We start from the raw sequence: 22,720 nt of genomic DNA, 5'->3' as shown, positions 1-22,720 counted from the left end.
TTCAATATCCATACAAGCATTTAACAACAACTAAAAAGGGGGGCCATGGATTTGAAAGGGAGGAAGGAGGCATATATGAGAGGTGTTGGAGGAAGGAAAGTGAAGGGAAGAGCAAGGTAATTGTAATCTCAGTAATAAAAAAAATGAAAAAATGAGTTTATTAAAATGCAAACCTTTACTATTTCTTTAACTAATATATATATTTCAGGTTGAGGTACTGTAATAATTGGACAGTATGTTCTACTTCAAATATCAATTTATTTTATAGGAAATCACAATTTTATCAAGTGGAGTGGCTTCAGCGCTTCTCCTGGTGAGGTGGCAGAGAGGATTTAGAAGTACTACCGCTTGATCGGAAGAACACCTTGGATAGAGTTGAGGATACCCTTGCTAGCACTTTAGAGCCTTGCGTGGAAATACTGCTCCTGGATGTTTCTGTCGGGGAAAGGAATAAAGGTGAGTATCAGAGTAGTTACATCACAGCAATGCTTTAGAATTCAGAGGTTGGCATTTGTAAAATAATCTCTGAAATATGAAGCACAGCTGCCATGTTTTCACTTGATTTGCTATGGTTTCCTGAAGTAATTGTGTACAGCGTTGTCTTTGTTTATGGATGGTAACTGTGGGTGAGGTCAAAGACCGTGACTAAGATGACACAGGTGAAGCGAGTCTAGGCTGGGAATACCATCCAGTGATTCTGTCTCTTGGGGCACTTGACCTTCAGGCATCTCCAGATAGATATGTAAATCCTCCTCTTATCCCTGCTTGAAAATACTGGATGAGCTAAGCAAGGAGATACACTCCAGTGTTTTGTGTATGGGTTCTATTTTATAGTGCTCAAGTGAGAGCACAAATTTATTGAAATGCTGTAAAGTCTGAGAAATTTTGTATAAATTTCCTTTTGAAAGCTCACAGGTATATTCTTTGTCATGCAAGATATTATTGCACACATAATGAAAACCTCAGAATTTCGATTCAATTTTTTCTGTATCAGCTATTAATAACCTGAATCTTAAAGACAGTATCTCAACATATAATAAATTGTTATAGGACTGGAAAACACATGTAAAAAGCCCAACATTTTACTAACTGCAATATATAACTTTCAAAAGTCAGGGATCTTTACATACTTAATTTCTCTCTTTCCTCTCTCTCTCCTCTCCTCTCTTCCTCCTCTCTCTCCTCCCTCCCTCCTCTCTCTCTCCGTGTCTCTCTGTCTCTGTCTCTGTCTCTGTCTCTGTCTCTCTCTGTCTCTCTGTCTCTGTCTCTGTCTCTCTCTCTCTCCTAGCTCTAAAAAGGCTGCTTATTATCTAGCATTTCAGTGACCAATGGACCATGCTAGCTCCACTGAGCACCTTACTGCCCTTTTATTGCATCATCCACTTTGCTCAGCAAGTGATACTTTCACGTGAACAACGCTGCTGCAGAAAGAATGTAAGCCCTAATACGACGGTGCTCAGTGTAGCTCAGCAGCTATGTAGCTTTACAGAAATCATCATAGTTTTCCTCCTCAGTTATTCCCATTTTATTCTTTAGTAATGTATGGATATCTGTGGCCTAACAAATGTTAGTTATGCCATCTGTTGTTCCTTGGTCTTCAAAGGTAAAGATAATTTATATAATAAAACTTTAGACTTTTACACAAATGCTATGGATATTATTTCAGTCCTGCGTTAACAATGTACAAGAAAAGGGTCACTCTTCCTGGAAAGATCAGTGATAAAAATTTCTATATTCACAATAATATCAATAAGAGCTACATCTCAATGATGGTTAAATGTTTAGTGCCTTTTGTACCTGAAAAGTGTTCCTTTGAGGAACGTGAACTGCTGGCCACATTTTTTGATCCTTCAAAGATGGTGACAAACTGTCAAGACAAATTGGAAGACTTAGTTTTCAGACAGTAAAAATATACCAAGGAGACAACAAGAAATATCCAAAGATATAACAACTATTACACAATTTCACACAAGTGAAATCTGTGTTTTTATGCCTTGAGTAAGCCCCTAGCCCCCCCTCCCTCCCCCCAGCCCTGATTCAAAGCAGGTGAATTTTACAAGTTATAACTCTTAGAATTTGCTCTGCGATGGATGATGACCTTGGCTATAACCACATGGCAAACAGAGGCTGAGCTTTATTGACCCTTGGAAAATGTTAGCTCTTTGCCCACTTCCTCCTTTGCATTAATTGCAATACATTTCAGTTGGTTGCGGATATGTTTCAGAGAAAATATAAAATTATAAGAGAGAAGCAAAATGCTTAACTTTGCAACTCCCAGTTTCCTCCAGGGAAATTTTAGTAATTTACAGGTTCTGAAACAATAGAGCCACTTGTTTTGCTATTACGAGGTACATCCAGAAACTGGTTTTATTCTGGAAACTTGTGTCATTTCTTTGAATAGAGGAGGAGTAATTGTCCCTAAAAGGCAAGATGAAGCCACTGCCAAGACTTCAGCTCTCAAAACCTTTTGTCAATATAATTTCAAGTGCGTAAGAGAAACTTCAGACAGACATGTAAGGACAGCCTTTCCTGAGTCTCTCTCTATGGTTTCCCTCAGTCTTTGACTAACAGACCTTTCTCCCTTTAATCTTCTGCTTAAAATGCCCCAGCACTCTCCCTGGTCCCCTTGTATGTTATGTTTCATCTACCTCCGTTTTCCCACGACAATAAACAAATGAAACCAACAGGCCCACTTGCTTAGAAGGCTTCCCGCTAGCATTTCTATGAAATTTCAAAATTTGCGCCATGAAATAGTGAAAGAAAATGGAAGAACTAATATTGACTGCTCTTTGAGTTTTGATTTCTCAGGCTAAACGTCTATGATTTATCTGCAGATCCTCAGTATTGGTAACAGTTTTCAGTTGTAACCAAGGAGTGGGTATGTGTATGTCTGAGGTGTACTTATGCAACTTTACTTAGAGATGCTCTAAGTAACAATTTTAATCATTGTTTGGGCATGGAAAAGGTAACAAGGAGAAATTACAACAGTGGATGGGTGTAGACTAGTTAGGAATTTAGCATCATTCAAAGAACATTAATGACTCCCAGAGTAGAACATCAGGGCCTCTGTTCTGTTGACATACAATTTTGTTTTCTACAAGCTATGAATTAAATGAGATTAGAGATTGTTAAATAGATATTTGTATTCATAAATAATGATCAGGTTGGATGCCAGTGTAATTTATTTATTTAAGAAATTGCAAAAATTTGTTTCAGGGTGATACAGGATTTTATGAATTGGGCCTGAAGCTGTAATATTTTGTATTGCTGCAAAGTTGGGTTGCTGGTTAATTTGTAATCTTGTATTCATGGGGAAATTATGAAACTGAATTAAAATAAACCAAAAAGGCAATGTGAAAAAGAATAAAGAGAAGCTAACAGCAGGATCTGTTGAGTTAAAACAGCTGAGGAAGAGGGAAGGTCCCCCTCAGCCCACGCCGTGTGGTTGAGCCGCATGTGAAGTCAGTGTGAAGGAACAAGGACGCGTGGGTGGATCCAGGCGTTCCTCGCCCTCTTGCCAACCTCTTGCCAGCCTTTGAAGTGACCCTTTGTCCCGTCTACATCTGCCGCATAATCACGGAACCCTTAGCCCTGGACAGAATCGAGAAACAGAACCAGCTCTTAACAGAATTGAAGTTAGGTGTTGAGGGTCCGTGGCTCTGCTCACCTAAACAAGGAATTCCGCTTCAACATCAGGGGGCGAAGCTTTTCACAGAGGGATTTTCAGATATTAAGGACAAGCCTCATTGAGACGGGAGATCTGAGTGTGAAAGACTTGTGAAAAGAGCAGTGTTTCCCAGTGTTGCTCAGTGATGCCTCATAGTCTCTGGTAGAATATGAAAACTGAGCTATTTTACAACAGGACTCCAGTGTGTGCAAATTAGAGGATATTGAAAAGTATTTACCTGGACATTGCTTGGGTTCTCTGTTTGTGGTTCCCGAGGACTTGCTGTAAAAGGCAGGAAAAATGTTTTTCTTATATACACACATGCATGCATATTTGTTGATACAAATCCAATATTGTCACCTTACATTATAATATAGGTATGCATAGTTATTATTATTTTTACTGGATAGGCAACTGGAACAAATCTGAAATGGGAGCTCTAGACTATTAGAACTTGTATTTGCCTCCCACCTGGAAATTATGCAAGATGACTGGGATTTACCCGGAGAGACGGGCTCCTTGCTTCAGTAGCTACGCATCTGTATGAAGCTACCCAATCCCTGTGCCTTTTTAAAACTTTTTTTAACTTATAAAAGATTTAACTTAATGACAAATCTAAAGAGGCCTTCCAACTTTAGCAAGCTTTATATTTATTTAATTAAAAAAGGTAAGTGAGCCCGGAATGGGGGCACACACTCTCAGCAGAAATAATCTAATCTTTGTGAGGTCAAGGCCAGCCTGATCTCCATAGCAGGTTCCAGTGCAGCCACAGGTGCATAGTAAGACCCTATCTCAAAATCAGAACACGTAAATGCATTTAAGAAGAAAGTGATGATGTTTTGAAATGGGGGGTCGGGGTTGCATCAATACTCAGAGAAAATCCAATGGAATCACTTCAGATCAAAAAGTTGCCCGAGTTTCCAAGGGAGGTCAGCATATCATTGAAACACAAGGAAATAGAGATTACTTTGCCACCTAGAGACCCACTGTCAGGGAAGCAACTAATCTAGCTGAGAAGCTCTGTTGAACCTTAGCTTCAGTGCTTACAACTGGGTGACAAATCTAAGTTCTCCGACTCAGTTTCTTTGTAAGTAAAATGGAAGTGAGACAATTTATTTTTGACTATATTATGAAAAGACATGAGGAAATACAGCACTTCAAGTCTCATCAAAAGCCATCACAAGTAAATACAAATTATCGTTTGGGAGAAATATATATTCTAGAAAAAGAGTAAAGGCAAAACATCAGGTAAATAAGAATGAGGTAGCTGACAACATTAGTAACTTTATAATTGGTTAGTTATATTCCCAAGGGATTTGACTTGATTCTACTTTGTATTGTACGTGAGTGAACTGACTTTTCCTTTGAAATGATTGGAACTATGTGGGCTTAACATGAGGGCCATAAGGGCAAGTGCCAGGTTTTTATTATGTTACTAACGTTCGTGGGCACTGGACTCCCAGGACTGCCTAGGAAGCTGCTTTGATAAAGACATATGTAAAAATTCCAGCTGTTCAAGCTATTCATACTTGAGATTTAGTTTTATAATTCATGAACTTAGGAATAAGTATATTCAGCATGACCTCTCCATTAAAATTTATACTGAACTATCCAGTAGCTCACACACTAACTCATCTTAAATATCTTAGTGGATACTTTAATCTCACAAGCCTAACTGTTTTCGCATTCTTCCTCCCCACATCTTTAGCTTCATCCGTATCCTCTATCACTCAGCGTTTTAACGTGTATATAGCAACATACAGTTTCAGGCCTCGACGGACATCAATTCTGCAAGCTGGCATTCAAAATCAAACAATTAAAATACAGGATCTCTTAGACAACTGGACTGGAGAAAAAGAACGCAAATACACCGCAAAGATACAGAAGGCAACACATCTCAATCTCATGGGCTGTGACAGAAGACTCAAAGGACACCTCTCTGGGAGAGTGAAATGGAAAACGTCTAAGTTGAGGAAAAAAGTAAGGCAGAGTAAGGAGAAGGAACTCCAGAAGGGTAAGCAGGAGGGAAAGCTCTGTAGTGTGGTGGACACCTGGAGCAGAGAGAGGAAGCCACCAGGGAAACGGAAGAAGAGGTAAGAAAGGTAATCGGGGTAGTTTGGGCTAATGATGGATGGTCTTGTAACTACTGCAGTCTCTTGAAGTTCTGTCATTAGTAAAATGGAAAGGACTTTTCAGCCTCTGGATTTATCTTATGCTTGTAGCATTGGTCTCTTCACCTCAAGTTAACACATAAATCCCATAAGAGTAAACTGGCTCGGTATTGTCCATGCATGGAATATTATAACAGAAAAGAACTGATTGCTTAATCTTCAGATTAAGTTAATGAGTAAGTCAGTGAAGAATATAGGAAATGTGTGTAATATAAACATCAAAGCTAGGCAAAACAGAATAATACATAAGTTTTAACCACAGGGATTGAGCCCTAGTTCTGGCTCTCAGACAGATGCTGGACACTAATGAACGAAAACACAGAGCAGCACTGAGCATTTCCTGGCTGGATCTTAAGGCCTACGACTCATAACTCAGCCACCACACCTACAGATATTTTAGTGGGGTTCAGACAGAGTTATCACTGACAACGGTGAAAATTATTTATACATCTCAGTTGAAAGATGGTGTTTCTTGAGTGGGTTTCAGAGCAGTAGATGGGTTAAACCTTTGACTTGAATTGTAAGGCCGTTCTGTAGTAAAAGATCCTTATACTGCTTCTCCGTATTGATGTTACTTAATCAGATTTATAGATTGAGGTCTGAACTAATATTGGACTAAAAATCCTAAAAATGTGGAAAAAGATCCATAAAAAAAAAAAAAAAACAAAAAACAAACCCAAAATGGTTCATGCTAGCCAGATTTTAATGTGAGCTACACTAGTTAGTCTTTATAAGGCCTTTGCGTCTTAGCAGAGGTAAGCTCTGAGGCAGCAAAGCGTAACTTTTCAATGATAAAATTAAACCCAGTTGTAGCTCAGATATAAGCCAGCATAGCAATACATATTTGAAATTGGTCAGTGTAAATTTACATATTTCATACCAAATTCATATAAGAAAAATATTCAGCTTGCCTTATTAGCTGGCTTAAATAATAATAATGGATTACTTCCACAGAATAGAATCAAGGTAAAATAGGCCTAATGGAAAAATAAACACTTTCAAGGTTGATAACTGACATTTTAAACTTAGGAAATAATTAGATTATTGAAATAGTCAAAAAAGTTTTTTGTTCATCATTTTTAGAAGTTAAGAAAAGCATCCAACCAACCTTCTAGTGCATTAGCCTTTGAATCTGGCATAAATTCTTCAATTTCACTAAAATAAAATAAAAAGAACATTTTTTTAAAGATGTATATTTAACAAACGAAGAAGCTACTAGCTAACAACCTGCCATTCTTCATATGGAAGCAAATGTGGGATAGCATGTTGCTAAAATTCAAGTCAAAAGAATAATTTGTAATTTGATTTTTCTCCAATTTTAAATTCATGATTAAATGCACATTAAATCTAACGCCTGAGAAAGTTGCAATATACTATTTCATGTTGTGAAGAAAATTTACATTACTGTGCAAATATCACTATCTTCTACCTCCTGATCATGATTTGTGCTTAAACAGTCAGGAAATCACTATTTTACCTTGTGTCATAAGGGTTTTGAATACTCCAGACAAGTAGTTTCATAATATTTTTAATTTTGCAACTTATTCACCCCAGTGTCATCCATATTCATGCGTACTGTAGAATGTGAGGATTTTCTTTAAATAGTAGATATACTCTAAAGAGTCCCTAAGACTGCAAATTCCAGCATCTGTCCCAATCCCCTGCTGGGTGGAGTCCCTCAGAGGACATCTATGTTGGGCTAACAGCCACTTATAAGTGAGTGTATACCATGCATGTCTTTCTGGGTCTGGGTTACCTCACTCAGGATGATCTTTTCTAGTTGTATCTGTTTGCCTGGAAATTTCCAGACTTCTTTCTTTTTAAAAGAAAATACTATTCCATTGTGTAAATGTACCACAGTTTCTTTGTCCATTCTTTGGTTGAGGGACATATAGGAGCCCAGGAACGGTACAGCTAGGTCTTGATGTAGCGTTATTCCAAATTTCCTGAGAAAGTGCCAAATTAATTTCCAAAGTGGTTGTACAAGTTTGCACTCGCACCAGTGATGAAGGAGTGTTGCCTTTTTTCCGCATCCTCGTCAGCATGTGCTGTCATTCTGACAGATGTAAGATGGAATCTCAGAGTTGTTCTGATTTGCATTTCCCTGATGAGTAAGGACATTGAGCATTTCTTTAAGTGTTCCTTAGCCACTTGATAGTCCTCCATTGAGAATTCTCTGTTTAGCTCTGTACCCCAGTTTTAATTGGGTTATTTGGTTTGGTGGCATTCAATTCCTTGAGTTCTTTATATATTTTGGACATTAGCCCTTTATTGGATGTATGGTTGGTGAACATCTTTCCCGAGTCTGTGAGAGAAGAGCTGTAAGTTGCATGGAAGAGCTGGGGCATGGAAGGATGGGCAGGGAGTTGTTAGGAGCTCCGGGAGGAGACTATCAAGGCTGGCAGATTTGGACCTGTGGGGTGGGGGTGGGGGTGGGGGCGTGCGCTGCACAAACTGATGCACCAACCAAGGACACTGCAATCAGAGAACCTAGACCCCCCCTGTTCAGATGTAGCTGATGGGAAGCTCATTCTCCACATGGAGAAGGGGGCAAGAGTAGGGGACTGTCTCCAGTGCCCTCGATTTAATCACTGTCCTTTGGCAAAGAGGGTCTGTGGGAACACAGAGGAAAGGAATACAAGCTATCCAGATGAGACCTGATAGGCTGCAGTCGTAAGGTGCAGGAGGAGGCCCTGTGTCAGAGGTGGAGGAGGGATGGAGCGTGGGAACAGGAAGATAAGAGCAAGGGGATAACATCCGGATGTAATGTGAATAAATTATAATAATAAAAAAAAAATACACAAGACACTTTTTGCTCATGTATGCATCCAGTGACAAACATTGTAGGTTGGTTTCTTCATTGGTCTATTGTGAATCATGCTGTTATTGACACAAGTTCACAAATATCAGCTGCAGCGTCTTTGATAAATATACTTCAGTTCTTTGAGAAATATACTCGGAATTGCTGGTTCACATGTTAACTTCATGTTAAATTGTTTGGGGATTCTTCACCCTGTTTTTCATAGTGATTTCCCAACTTTATAATTCTGCCATCAGTGCATAATGGCAGAGTTTCTTTCCATCCTTGATACTTATTTTCTTTCCCTGCCTTCTTAACTCTCCCTTTTCCTTCAGCTATCCTTGTGGGTTAAAATGGCATCTTCTGCAATTTTGATTTGCATTTGCCTAGTGGTTGGTGATGTGGAGTGCCTTTCATGGGCTTTTGTACATCTTTTAGAGGACTTTTCTATTCAATTATTATTATTTTTTACTGTTTTGTTTTATTTTGAGGTATTGGGAACAGTTTAGATATTGACCCATACATATATATGTATATATAAAATGTCATATATATGTATAATAATATATATACTATCATATATATATATTGAAGTGAAGTTAAGATATTGTGAATTATGATACTAGGTTTTGAACACATTTTAAACATGAACCTAATATAGATAATGAATGATATATATTCTGCTTTTAGACTTTAAAATATGGTAATTATAGATTATTGCATTAAATAAAATAGCAGAGACACAACTCTGGGCACCTCATCAGCTTATCTGATCAGACATTTTAACACACACACTGATCTATTTGTTTTCAAATCCAGAGCCCCTGAGTTGACTGAAATCACAAATGTCTATTTTCTGCAGCTTACTGCAGTTTTTGTCTTAGTCTGTGCACACAAGTTCAAGAACTGTGTTAGGATGTTTCATTAAGGCAATTGTCTCACTAGGAAATCCAACATATGTTTTCTAAAAAATTTATATATATATATATATATATATATATATATATATATATATGATGTGTGTGTGTGTAAACTGCAGCTATTTTTCTTTTCCTTGTATTGTTTTTTTATTCTGACATAGAAACAGCCAAATTTCCAGGAAACAGTTTATTTCTTATTCTGTTCATTAGGTTATATTTTAACTTTTGTGGGGTTTTTATATTAATATTACTAGTGGTTTGTGATTTTAAAATTGATCTTAGTGCTTGAAATTAACATTTTTTCCCCTTGTCTTCAGATTCTCCTTGTAATGTAGGGCTATACACTACAACCTTTAGCTTACTTAACAAAGCCGAGCAGGAGTCTTTCCGTGCTGATGAGGCGCTTTCTGCTGCTGCCTCTATGGATCTTCTTCAGGCTTTAATAACAACCACAGTAAACAACAGCCCCATATCATGCTAGCAAATATCTGACCCCAGACATTTGCACACCCAAGAGCAGGTGTGGAAACTAGGTAACTAGAAATACAACTTCTTGTGCTAAGAGAAAACTTCAGACTCACAGTGGCGCCCAGGGCTGGAAAACCAGAACGAGAGTTTTATGCTGGACGCTTGCTCAGCTACACACTAACCAGCAGCCCCGTCCTGGCCATAAGTCCTACTCCCCCCCGAGGTTTTATGTCTGTACTCATTATATTTTATGTACCTGGAAAGGAGGTCTTCTTGGTTGTATGATGATGTGCTCATAATTCTGTGTATGAAGTAATGTGTTGGTTCAGCAGCAAGGATTTCCTCTTTCTGTAAAATTACAAATCATGTATCACACACCACAGAACTTGATAGGTACTTTCTCCCTCACTGGCATTTTTTTTTGCATTCAAAAAATATTTCAAGGAAAAGAAAGTTTTAGAGAGTACTTTAAATATTATTTAAAAATTAATGGTAGTCTTGGGTTTTTAATGGCTTTGTGAGAAATCATAAATTATGATACTAGGTTTTAAATATCTTTTAAACCTGAATCTAATACAGTTAATGAAGAACATATATTCTGCATTTAGACTTTAAAATATGTTACTTACAGTTTACTGTATTAAACACAAGAGCAGAGATAGAACTCTAGGCATCTCATAAGTTTGTCTGATCAGACATTTTTAACACACACTCTGATCTATTTGTTGGCGAATCCAGTGCTCCCGATATCACGTGTGTCTATTGTCTGCAGTGTACTGCAGCCTCTACGTTAGCCCAAGCACACAGGTACAAACACTGTGTTATGAAGTTTCATTAAGGCAATTGTTTCACCAGGGAATCCCACTTCATATTATTCCAAAAAATACGATTAGGACAGACTTTTGGACAGGATAAAGCCAAAAAGGGGCATTGAGTTTCTTCTCATTTGACAATTTGGATTCAGAAACATGAGCTGTGCCCCATCGGAATTAAAAAGTTTAATGGATGAGTGAAATTGTGAGGTACAAAGTACTTTGAATAACTTGTTATATTTAGGAAAGCTGTAGAAAGCTGTATGAGAGAAAAGAACTTACATTTACCATGTAAGTTTTAAGAAAGGTAATGTATCTAGTAAGTGGAAGTCTGAATTCAAACCCAGGTAATGGTTTTCTTTTTGTTATTATTTGGATTTAGTGTTGTGGATTAGGCCCAGGTCTTAACAAATCTTATGCAACAGTCTGAATTTCCATAGATCATTTATTTACTTCCCTATAACTTGGTCAGCCGATACGGATTCACTCTATTCACATAGAGTTTTCCATGGATGGCCACCAACTATTTGCAGCCCCAATACAAAATGGAATCCATTGTTTAATTATAAGGTTGAGTTTCCTTAAGCAGTTTCTGTTTTCCATTTTTCCTTTAACTAATATTTCTAGGTTTCTTTCTATCGAATAGTTAACTGAGTTTCACGTTTTGTTAATTGTTTAGCCTATGGTATACGCAGGCCAATGCAAATAATGACTCTAGTATGCTTTGTTGGATACAGAAAGTACGAGGTTGTTTCTGCTCCCAGCAGCTGGGAGGTAGCGTCTCACCTACCTTAGGCTGTATCTTTTCCTTAGAGGGCGGTGCTTCTGGCAAGGTTTTCGAAGACGGCATGTCGAGCTCTGCAACAGCTCTTTTAACCGGCGCCTTGCTAGGTTCTGTTGTCTGGTTTCCAGTGGCTTCAACAGTTTCAGTATTTTCGCTGGAAGTGGGTTGACAGCATTTGCTTAGTGATAAGAACTTTCTCAGGCTGTTCGTGCTTGTTGTGGTCTTGGGAGAAACAACTTGGTGTTCTACAGGTTTCACCACTTCTGGAACATGGTCTTCAGGTATTTCTTTTAAGCACTGGCGTCCAACGACCTCGCCTAAAATAACCTCCTCATCTTCTGAGACCATGTTGTCTCCGAAGCTACTTTCTGAATCTTTCTTACTAATGTCATGAGCTACTAACCGCACGATCAGCTCTTTTTTGTTGTGAATATCTTTCAGAAGTTCCACTCTGGTGACATCAGGCCTTCTTACATTTTGAAATGAATTTCTGCCAACAGCCTTGAGTTAAAAATACAATAAATATTGTAATAAATATTAAAAATACGTATCTCAGGCACTTTTCAGACATTACTTTGTATCATAGCTACTTTTTATGAATTCTAACTTTAATCTAGCAAATTTCTTCCAATAACTTTTACTAGCATATTGTCACTATTTTTAAAAGAAAGCTACGTAGATAAGTCACATGAAATAGTTACTTGTCTCTAGCATTATTTTTACGGTGAGATGACATTAATCTGTCATAGCTTATTCTAAATATTCAGTATAATAGAATGCTTTAAATTTTATATTTTATTTTTAAATAAACTTACTATTTTCTATTTTTGTCATTTTTTCTTAAATGATACCAACCCAACATCTAACAGAAGGCTAATATCCCAAGTATATGAAGAGATCAAGAAATTAATTGGTAACATGCTGGGAAAGGGAAACTGAGTGTTTTCTAAAGGAGTGTTACTCGGTGTATCAGCCGTGCTCCAGGAGAAGCCTCATGCCCAGGAGGAATTGGCCTATAAAAACTGAATTCTATTTTGTATGATTTTTGTTTTGGTATTTTTTTTGTCTTTTGGTTTCTTTTGTTTTATTTATTTTTTCTGTTTTCTAATAGAGAGAGAGAGAGATAGGAAGAAAGAATGTGGAATTGAATGGATGAGAAGTGTGGAGGAACTAAGAGTAATTGGAGGCAGGGATATGATTAAAATATACCTCAAGAAAGAGACTACTGTGCTGCCTCAAGATTTCAGTCAGTGTAGTGTTAATAAGGATACATACATACTTATGTCTCCGTGCTTCAGAAATTAATTTTAGTGGATTGTCTTATAGAAACTAGCCTTGGGCCTTTCTTTTGAAATATGCAAATAATACGGCAAGTCCTTAGAAACCGTGACTGTAGAAATGAGCTCGTGTAAACAATTCCCTGTTTGGCTGGCAAAAATAATGAGCATGCCTCTCCACGTACCAGGAGAGGATGGAAATCACAGAACTGGTTCCCACTTTCCCCACTTTCCCCACTGCTGTAGTACTTACCTCCAAGGGCTTTACATCGAGTCGTCCTGTCGTGTCCAGTGAGGCACGTCTTTCCTTCTGTCTGGCTCCTAAATCAGCCACCTCCGCGGAAGAGGGGCCCTTCCCACTTAGGGACGCTCTTCTCAGCTCTGCTATGTTGCACCCGGTCCTCTTCACGCAGTCCATCTTGAGTGTCTCCAGAGGTTGAGTTTTCATAGAAATAACAGCCAAGTGTTCCGAGACGATATTTGGGTCTATTTTCATTGGTTTATTCCTGACATGTGGAATTATTCTTACTGGAAGTTCATCTTCTTCTGCCTCGTCAGACTCTTTGTCAGAGTCAGAGCTCAGCTGTCCAGCATGCTTCTGTGCCCTTTCAATGATCCTACCCGTGTCTAGGTCTCCGTAAGTAGCAGCGTAAGAACTCTTGGGGCTAACTCGGCACGATGGGATTCCTGAAACCCCGTCAACAATTAAGCTGGCCACTTTCTTAGGGAAGGCCTTCTTTGTGCCTTTTGTATCATAGACCTCACTATGGGTTTCAGATTCATTTATTACATTACTGTAAACAGACTCAATAACCTGAGAAATCATTTCAACGTTCGCTGGATCTAACGACTGTTCTTCAGGATTAGAATTCACAAGGCTAATGTTACTTCTGGAAATTTCAGCTGTTACAGATTTTGTCAACTGAGATGCAATTTTATTTAACTCAGGCTCTGTTAAACTGTTCGGGTCTTTGCTTGCCGCACCAGGCTTAGGTACTAGTTTAGCCAAGAACAAGGACAGAGCTTCCTCTAAAACTCTGGAGTCTACTATTACATCCTTTAGGGATACAGATTTTTCCTGGGACTTAAGTTCATCGATAATTTTCACCACTTTTTCCATAATTTTGACAGCTTCCAGAACTAATTCTGAACTTGGAAGTTCTTCCTCTAATTCAGGTTGAAATTCAGAGTTGGAAATCTCCTTCACCATTGAACAACCTATTATGTCAGAAAGGGCATCACCTTTACCCATCAAATCTTCAAATACAGATGTAGGGGAGCCAGAGTGTTTTATAAGATCGCTATAAACCGAATCAGCTACTTTTTCAATAGTTGCATTGTCAGCTGAAGGCACAGCATCTGAGTCCTTGGCAGGTTGTACAACTTTGATCTTACTTTTGGAGAAAAACTGTTGGATTGATTTTAGTATTTTTGAGGCTATTTTTTGCATTTCAGTTTCCTGAGATTTAGTTCTTTCTGTATCCACTTTTGGAAACCCAGATAAAAGCTTGGATAGAAATTTCACAGCAATTGCTTCTATTATGTTATATGACAGTTTACGAGGACGTAGTGGCTGTGGTGAAGTAGTTAACATAACATTGGTGAGGATATCTTCAACAACATTGTCAACTTCTGCACACTGATATGGAGTCAACTCACCACCAAAATAGTTCTGCAACTGGTTGCCAGCCGCTTCTCGTAGAACTAAGTCAACAATAGTTTGAGAAAGGAGTTTACACCCACTAACTATACAACTTTGTATGGTTTCCTGTGATCCAAACTGTGGCAACAGATTGTTATAAATTGTCTGAACCACCAGTTGAATAATTTCATCATCATTTGGATGCAAGGAGTCAACATACTGTATAACCAAATCTTCATTTTTGGAAATCTCGGCTGCAACTGTATTTACTAACTTCATTCGAAGGAATTCAAGTTGTGTCAACAGATTTTCTTGAGATATTTTTGTTTTGATGTTAGATAGTTTTGAAAAAACCTTTGCTAAAAGAGCAGAAATCACATCATCTAAAAATTTGAAAGGCAACTTTATGGTGTACGGAGATGAGGTCTGACATTCCTTACTGGATGTTTGCACCACCTTTTGGATCTTTTTCTCAACATCTTTTGGTTCTAGAGGCACACACGCTGAAGCTGGTATCTCATCAGAAAATATCAAGTTGAGCTGATGCTGAAAAATTTCGTTTATCACTGTGCCAGTTAGCCGTTTGGCTAGACTGTCCCCATTACTGTTGATGTTCTTGCAAATAGACTCCTGAGATTTACATTCCTTTAAAACATTGCAAACACAAGAGTGAACAATTTTATTGACTACTGATTTCTCAATTGGTGGTATTCCAATAATGAATTGCTTCTTGTCAGAGGATTGTTCAGATGTTTTATCCACATGTGATGTTTTATCCACATCTTTAATATTACTGCTGGGTGGTGGTTCTTCTGGAGTTGCTTCTTTACACACAGGAGGTGGGGTATGAACCGATTCTTTGATTTCTTGGGAAACTATTTCCTTTTCCTTTTCTGGCCTAAATACCTTAATTTCTGCATCTGAAAACTCCTTCAACATTGAGCCAATGAGTTTCATAGCTGTGTCATAAAGTTCTTCCTTATTTTGGTCCTCATTTACATCTGTACTTTTATCACACTTTTCTGTTTCTGGTGGAGAAGTAAAAATGAGTTTGTTCACCATTTCAATGATCACATCTTCTAGAAACTTAGCAGGGACAATTCTAGATTTACTCTCTGATGGCTGAGGATGGGCGGTCATGCTAGGCTTACTTTTAATCTCTTTCTCTCTTTTTATCTCACTCTCCTTTCCTCTTACCTTAGCTTCTGTTTCCTTGCTTGCCCTCTCTTTAGCAGTGGTGTCTTTGCTAATCTCTCTTTTTATCTCACTCTCCTTTCCTCTTACTTTAGCTTCTGTTTCCTCGCTTGCCTGCTCTTTAGCAGTGGGGTCTTTGCTAATCTCTCTTTTTATCTCACTCTCCTTTCCTCTTACCTTAGTTTCTGTTTCTTCACTTGCCTTCTCTCTAGCAGTGGTAGTGTCTTTGCTAACTGATGGGGACACATCCTTTGTTGTAACAGTCTGTGCAGAATCTTTAAGTATAACCAACGCTCCATCACTTATGAGGCTTCTACTGTATATTGGTCTGGAAAAATCCAGTGGCTCTTGTGATATTATTAAAACATTGTCATAAATGTTTTCAATGACATTTTCAACAGTTTCTGAGTAGTGTCCCTCCTCTATATACATCTGAGCTACGGACTGTCTGCTCTCCTCCTTGATTGACTCTGGTGCTATTTTTACAGCTTTTTGTACCATGGTCTCTTTACTCTTACTCTTAGGCTCATCATCTGTTTCCACTGAATTTTTACTAGCTTCGTCAGTCTTCTTTTCTTTTTTTGTTTCAAAATCTGATCCAAGTACCTCCTTCTTGGAACTTTTATCAACAGTAGAAACTGAAAAATGGGTATATATCTCAAGAACTTTTCCCTGATCATTGACGAGGACTAAGTTCTCTTTCCCAACTTCGTCACTTTTACACGTGTCACTCAAATGTTGTTCCTGAGTATCTTTGCTCTTCATACTGGTTGCTGGAGATAGGACTTTTGGGTCATTTTCATCTTTTGGGGCGGCAGGTTTCAGTTCCTTCTCATCGTCTTTCTTTGTGTCTGTGGCACCTGCAGTTGATTCTGACTTGAGGTTGATGATGTCGGATTTCATAATGGCATCTATCGAGGCAACTATTGGGTCTTGAACACCATGGTCCTTCCTCGGCGCGTCTTTAGGTAAAGCAGTGTGGCTCTGCTGTAAGGATCTACTAGTCTGCATGGGAGTCGTCTCTGGTAGGAGCTGAACCCTGTTGGTGATAGTTTCTGGGTCTAGAAATGAAAAGAAAGTTGAACACCAGTCTCCTGAAAACAGTGGCTGAATCTTGAATGCAGAGATTGCTTTCTGGGCCAAAGAGGAAACCATTTCGATAACAATGTTACCAGTGTCATCTTTCTGAATAACATCAGATCCAAATTTCCCTATAAACTGATCATATACAAAATTAGATATTTTATCAACTGTCTCCTTCGCAATTGGTGGCAAAGAAAATATTTCTTCAGCATGTTTTAAAACTTTAATTTCACTTTTTTTAAACTCCTGTATAAGAGAATTTGCAAAGTTGATAGCTAAGCTTACAAATTCTGCATCTGGCATGTTCTTTTTCCTGAAATCTTCACTAGGAGTTGCAAAAGAACAAAATTTGTGAGCAAGGTCAACAATTACATCTTCTAAAAATGCAGCTGAAAATAGAGAGGGTTGTGCCTTTTCTTTCCCAGACTTAGCAACAACAGAAGCACCAGCATAATCAGGCAAGCTACTAAGAGGTGAGTCTTCACCATATAAAAATGGTCTCAAATGATGGTCCAAGATTTCTTTAATAATGAAACCAGCTATTTTACTGAGAAATGAGTCTCCCTTTTTATGTGCACCTTTCTGTATTTCTTCCTGGAATTCATAATTTTTCAAAATATTATTACATATAGAGTCAATGAAATTCTCAGTAGTTTCTAATTGTATATTGGCTGCATCCTTCTCTGTGGTGGCAAATCTGATCTCATGTTCAGAAATTTCTTTGATGATTTCATCCGTCAGTTTTGAGGCTGCTGCCAGGAACTCATCATCATCATACGGCCTGTCACCTCCCTCTAGTTCATTTTCAGTGTTGTCTGAAGGGAAGATGTTTTCTAAAAGCTTATAAATCATGTTTTCTATCAAAGAACAAGGGAGCACTGTAATGCATGAAGGCAAAGCATTGGTGTCCTTCAAGATGATATTGAGCACATTTTTTATGATATTTGCAGCTTGAGGGGAAGAATAAGAAGAAGGCATTAATTCGCCCGAAACTAGTGACTGTACCTGATAATCGTAAATTTCTTCCAATAGTAAGTGATATATTTTTCCTGCAAAACAGCAAGTCTCATGTTGTACAGACCAGTGTAGTTGAGTCAGAGATTCATATTCATCTAACAGATTCCCGTAGACGGAGTTGACTGTCTTTTGAACCATTTCTTTATATATTTCTGAACACCATAGACTCTCATCCAAATGTTCTGCAACCAAAATCTCAGATGTGGTGAACTCTGAGATAATTGATTTTACTAATGCTGTAACGATGTCCATGATTTCGGCTACTGCTCGTTCTGTGGTTTCAGCAGCCAAGCAATTCTGTATGAATGTCTGAAGGATTTTGCACAGAAGCTCAGTAATTACCTCCTCCAAAAACACAGCTGAGTTCACAATGGAAGACAATTCTCTTTGCTGAAAGTTCGTTGCTTTTGGCTTGCAGGTTTCAGCAACTGAAGCTGAAAGAATATTTCTATCTCCTGATAAGAATGAGTCCAGATGATGATTGAAGATCTCCTTTATTATAAAACTTGCTATCTTTGAAACAGGTATGCTTCTTAGACCTTTTTTATCTTTTGTAAGAGACTGGTACAGATTTGAGTGGGAAAGGTCAGCATAAATTGAATCAACCATTGACTGCATGTCCCTTTCTGAAATCATACTCTGTTTTTCATTCCCATGTTTTACAATACATATTGCATGTTTTGAAATTATTGACATGATTTCGTTTATTAGTTTTATGACTGTGTTACTCAAGTCTGATTGAGAAGCATCAGCATGTTCTACACAGGAGTGCGATGGGCTCATCTGAGACAGAAGCTGAGTGACTATTTTCTGTAAATGAGCGTGTGAGAGCATGGTGGTGTATTTTGCTGAAGCGTGTCTCCGGAATTTTGACTTACTAATGTCATAATGAACTCTATCTACCAAAATATTTGGACTAAGTTTAGAATGGAAGCTTAAAGGCAACCTTGCTACAAGATCTGGTGAAATTTGGAAATCAAGAATTTCAGTCAGGGTGATTTTGGCTATCTCAGTACCCAATGCCTTTGTGTCATATAGAAAATCTTTATTGGGCATGATTTCCATTTCATATTTTTCTAAAACTTTGCTGTACACAGTGTCAATAATATTTTGGAGTACATCTTTCTTTACAGGGGACAAACACAACCGCTCCTCAGCATTCTCTACAGTGGTAACCTGGGCTTTTGAAAGTTCCTCTGTTATCCAATATATGAGGTTTTCAGCTTTATCAAACAAAACATTTTCTGAATTTCTTGAGGATTCCACTTGTACAATGCCAACCGCCCTGTGAACTATTTTGCTTACTACTCCAGAGACCACATCTTCCAAAAAAGTGGAAGGATACACACTAGCATAAAACAAGTGTTGTCTGCTATCTTCAAAGTATTTGCTTGCTGAAGTAGGTGACTGCTTTTTTTCCACAAATGGCTGAAGATGCTGTTCACAGATATACTTAATAATAAAGCCTGCCATTTTATTAATTAAAACATCATTACTTTTTGTGATATTTTGTTCTACTGATTCTTGGGAACCAAAGTTTTCCAAAATATTATTGAAAACAGAGTCAACAAGACGCTGAACATCATTTTCTGAGTAAAAAGACTTGGTTCTCTCTTCATCTTTTGAAAATCTAATTTCATGTTGGGAAATTTTTCTCCTAATATCACTGATCAGATTGGATGCAATTTCATTAAAATTTACTCCTTTGTCTCTTGTAGCTGCTATATTTGAAACTGTCTTAGGAGAAGGGAAAAATTTAGATAATAGTACTCTGATCATATCTTCTAAAAATGTATATGGAAGTAATGTATTATATGGAGGGTATGTCTGGTTTGGCTTACTAGATTTATTGATGTTACCAAGATCATCATAAACGGTATTATAAGCCATCAAATTAGAACAGGAAGCAGATGATAAGTCACCAGAAAACAATGGATGAAGAAGGTAGTCTGAAATAGCTGCTGTGATAAATTTGGAAATATTTTCTACAAAAGCATCACCATTTTCAGACTCATTAATATCAGGGTCTAGCCCATGCTGCTTCAAGACATTCCTGTAAACTGAGGTGACAAGTTCATCGACAGTGTCTGTATCGCCTAAGGGAAAGGACGGCTGCTTATCATGGAGAATCTGAATCTTAGCTTCGTCCAAATTGTTATTCACTGAGTTTACTATTTTTTGGGTCATATTTTCTAGCTCCACATTAATACTAGGCTTAGGACTAAAAATCTTTGCTAAAACTCTGGTAACAATTTCCCCTACGAACTTATTGGGGCACATGCCAAAAGGTGATGGCTTCTGGGGGTTCTGTGAGTCTCCAACCTCACTGAGGACTTGTTTAACCATGTAAGATACCTCATCCAGTGGAGTTTTGGGGCGTGAACTCTCCCCACACAAAAATGGCCGAAGATGGTTTTCAATAATCTCTTGAATAATGAAACTAGCTATTTGGTCAATCATAATTGGACTTCGGCTGACTATATTTTTCTGTATTAAATCGAGAGAACCAGACATTTCTAAAATATTACTGTAAACAGAATCTACCATCTTTTGGAGGTTTCTATCTGTGTGCAAACATTGATTATCATAGACGGTGAAACAGATTTTATGTTTTGAAATGGCTGACATAACCTTATTTGTTATACAGTTGGACATGTCATTAAAATCTGAACTCATCAAATACTTTTTTTCTAAAGATGAAGGATTCATATGAAATGGAATAAGCTGAGCTAAAAGTCTTCTGATGGCATATTCTAAAAATGAGTGTGGTAACATGGTGGTATAACCTTTTGAAGACATGGGTTCGGAAATAATTTTTCTTAGGTTATTTTGAAGCTTATACACTATGATTTCAGCATTGAGAGTATGGTATAAATTTGATTTGAGCTTTCCCTTGAAGCAGGATGGAAGCTGATAGTCTGCAACCTCCAACAATATGCCATTGGATATTCGTTCAGCTACTGAAGTGTTATCATGTGGCAGATGACTGCCACAGGTTACTGTAAACTCATACTGCTGTAAAACGTTATAATAAATGGAATCAACGATCTTAGTCACACACCCTTTATGTGCTGATGGAAAATATAACCTCTCTTCAGGATACCTTAGAACAGTAATGTGGGCATTGTTTAACTCATTCACTACACTGTTGATTAGTAATGTATTTATCTCGTTGAGCCAGGCTTCACTGATGTTTACATTTTTCTTCCACAATGACATAGACAGATTGAAGAACAGTTCTGAGATTATCTCCTCCAAAAATGTGGCTGAGTAAACAGCACCATTTAAACCTCTTTGACATAGCTTGTGAAAGGCCTCTGGGTTCATCCCCTTTGTTTCTTTTCTCTCAGGTTTTACTGAATGTTGTTTGCCAAATGGCGTTTGCCTTTTAAAGCTAGTTGCATTGGAATTATTAAAGGGCCTGGTGAAAAAATCATCATCGTAGGTCATGAACCCTACATGAGCTTTAGTTTGTCCTACTGCTATGGGTTCTTGCCTTTTTGGTTTTAGATAAAAAGGCTGTATTTCTTTTGTGCTGTAGTTCATGTATTTGTTTTCAAAAGGAACTTGTTGAAAACCATGAGACAGATTATCCATCAAAGATTTAACCAAGCTGTGGGAAACAAAATTAAGTACATAGTCTGATGATGATAAATCTTGATCCATGTCTGCCAGATTTTCTAGAAGTTCTGACGTGTAATCTCCTTGAAACTGCTCACAGTCCATTGGTACTTTACAGTAATGGAAATGCCCACCCTGAACACTTGGAAGGACTTTGACATGTTGGCATTGGTCTGCTACTTCAGGAAAACACGGACGATCCTCAAAAAACGCAGTGCCCGTGCACTTTTCTAGAAGTGTTCTAATAAGCTTCTCACACACAATATTGAGAAGAAAAACTGATTTGGGGGAAAGCCCGGGATTGTTTGTAACAATTCTATTGCTTTCTTGATTATTCGAGGAGAAAAATGTTCTTGCTAGCTTACTGGAATTCATACCCTCAGCTGGAAATTCGTCTGGTAAAAACAAATCTAAAATAATATTGAAAACTTCATTAACAACTTCTTTGGATTCGTGAGATTTTAGGCTACCCACCAGGCTACTTAATCTGTAGGCCAGGCAATTTAATTTATTTCTCTGAGCAAGATGATCAATTAGGTCGGGAGATGGTCCCCAGTCTCTGGGGCTTCTCTGACTTTCCATGGTATTTAATCTGTTGAAAATGGGCACACTATTGCTAAATGTGGAATATGACTTCTTTCTTACGCTATTTTCAAAATGATCTACTCCTAGTGCTTCAGACAATACAAAAATCACCCCTTTTAAAAGATCTTGAAAGATATCATCAAAGTCAGAAGATGTCACTCCTGGACAGAACATGTACTTTGCTTTTATGGAAGCCTGATGTGCCTTGATAGCATTTATCATGTTACCATTAGAAAGAATTTCAATAATAACTTCAAAAATACTTAAAGCGAGTTCTCCAATCGAAGTAGATCTGTTCTTATACACTAGAGAATGGATTGAGATATTTCTGTTATATATCGCATCTTGGGTTTCCCATGCTTTCTCTTTGGTGCCATCAATAATGTCTGAAATTAGGTAGCAAATAACTGATTCCGAGAGGCATTCACAAAACTGATAAACTGAAGAATTACTGTATATGCTTTTTAGAGGCTGTTTTGCATCATAATTTTTCTTTAAGGGTGAAGATACAGGAGACAACGTCTCAGTTGAAACTTAAAAAGAGAAAGAGAGAAATAGAAACATAGAACTTTCAGTATGGATTATAGAAAATATGGAAAATGTAATAGACTGGCAATGCATTTTGTCTTTGGACCACCTTACTAAAGTAAAAGATAAAAGAAATTTAAAAGGAAACTGG

The 22,720-nt window shown here is 37.8% G+C and overlaps 1 protein-coding gene across 1 annotated transcript in view; it reads right to left on the bottom strand.

Annotated features, from left to right (window-relative positions):
• Positions 1-250: 250 nt before the first annotated feature.
• Positions 251-22,720, bottom strand: part of FSIP2 (fibrous sheath interacting protein 2) — a 61,285-nt gene continuing 38,815 nt past the window's right edge. The window contains exons 17-23 of the mRNA XM_084798922.1: positions 13,153-22,574; positions 11,629-12,123; positions 10,283-10,374; positions 6,947-6,993; positions 3,906-3,949; positions 1,798-1,867; positions 251-435 (exon numbers count right to left, since the gene is read on the bottom strand). Coding sequence (XP_084655048.1) covers positions 299-435; positions 1,798-1,867; positions 3,906-3,949; positions 6,947-6,993; positions 10,283-10,374; positions 11,629-12,123; positions 13,153-22,574 — 10,307 coding nt within the window. The 3' untranslated portion in view covers positions 251-298. The remainder of the gene's footprint in view (positions 436-1,797; positions 1,868-3,905; positions 3,950-6,946; positions 6,994-10,282; positions 10,375-11,628; positions 12,124-13,152; positions 22,575-22,720) is intronic.

This window comes from Acomys minous (genome assembly GCF_964271855.1).
Source record: "Acomys minous genome assembly, chromosome: 10".
Lineage (NCBI taxonomy): Eukaryota > Metazoa > Chordata > Mammalia > Rodentia > Muridae > Acomys > Acomys minous.
This window is presented reverse-complemented; position numbering and strand designations above follow the sequence as displayed.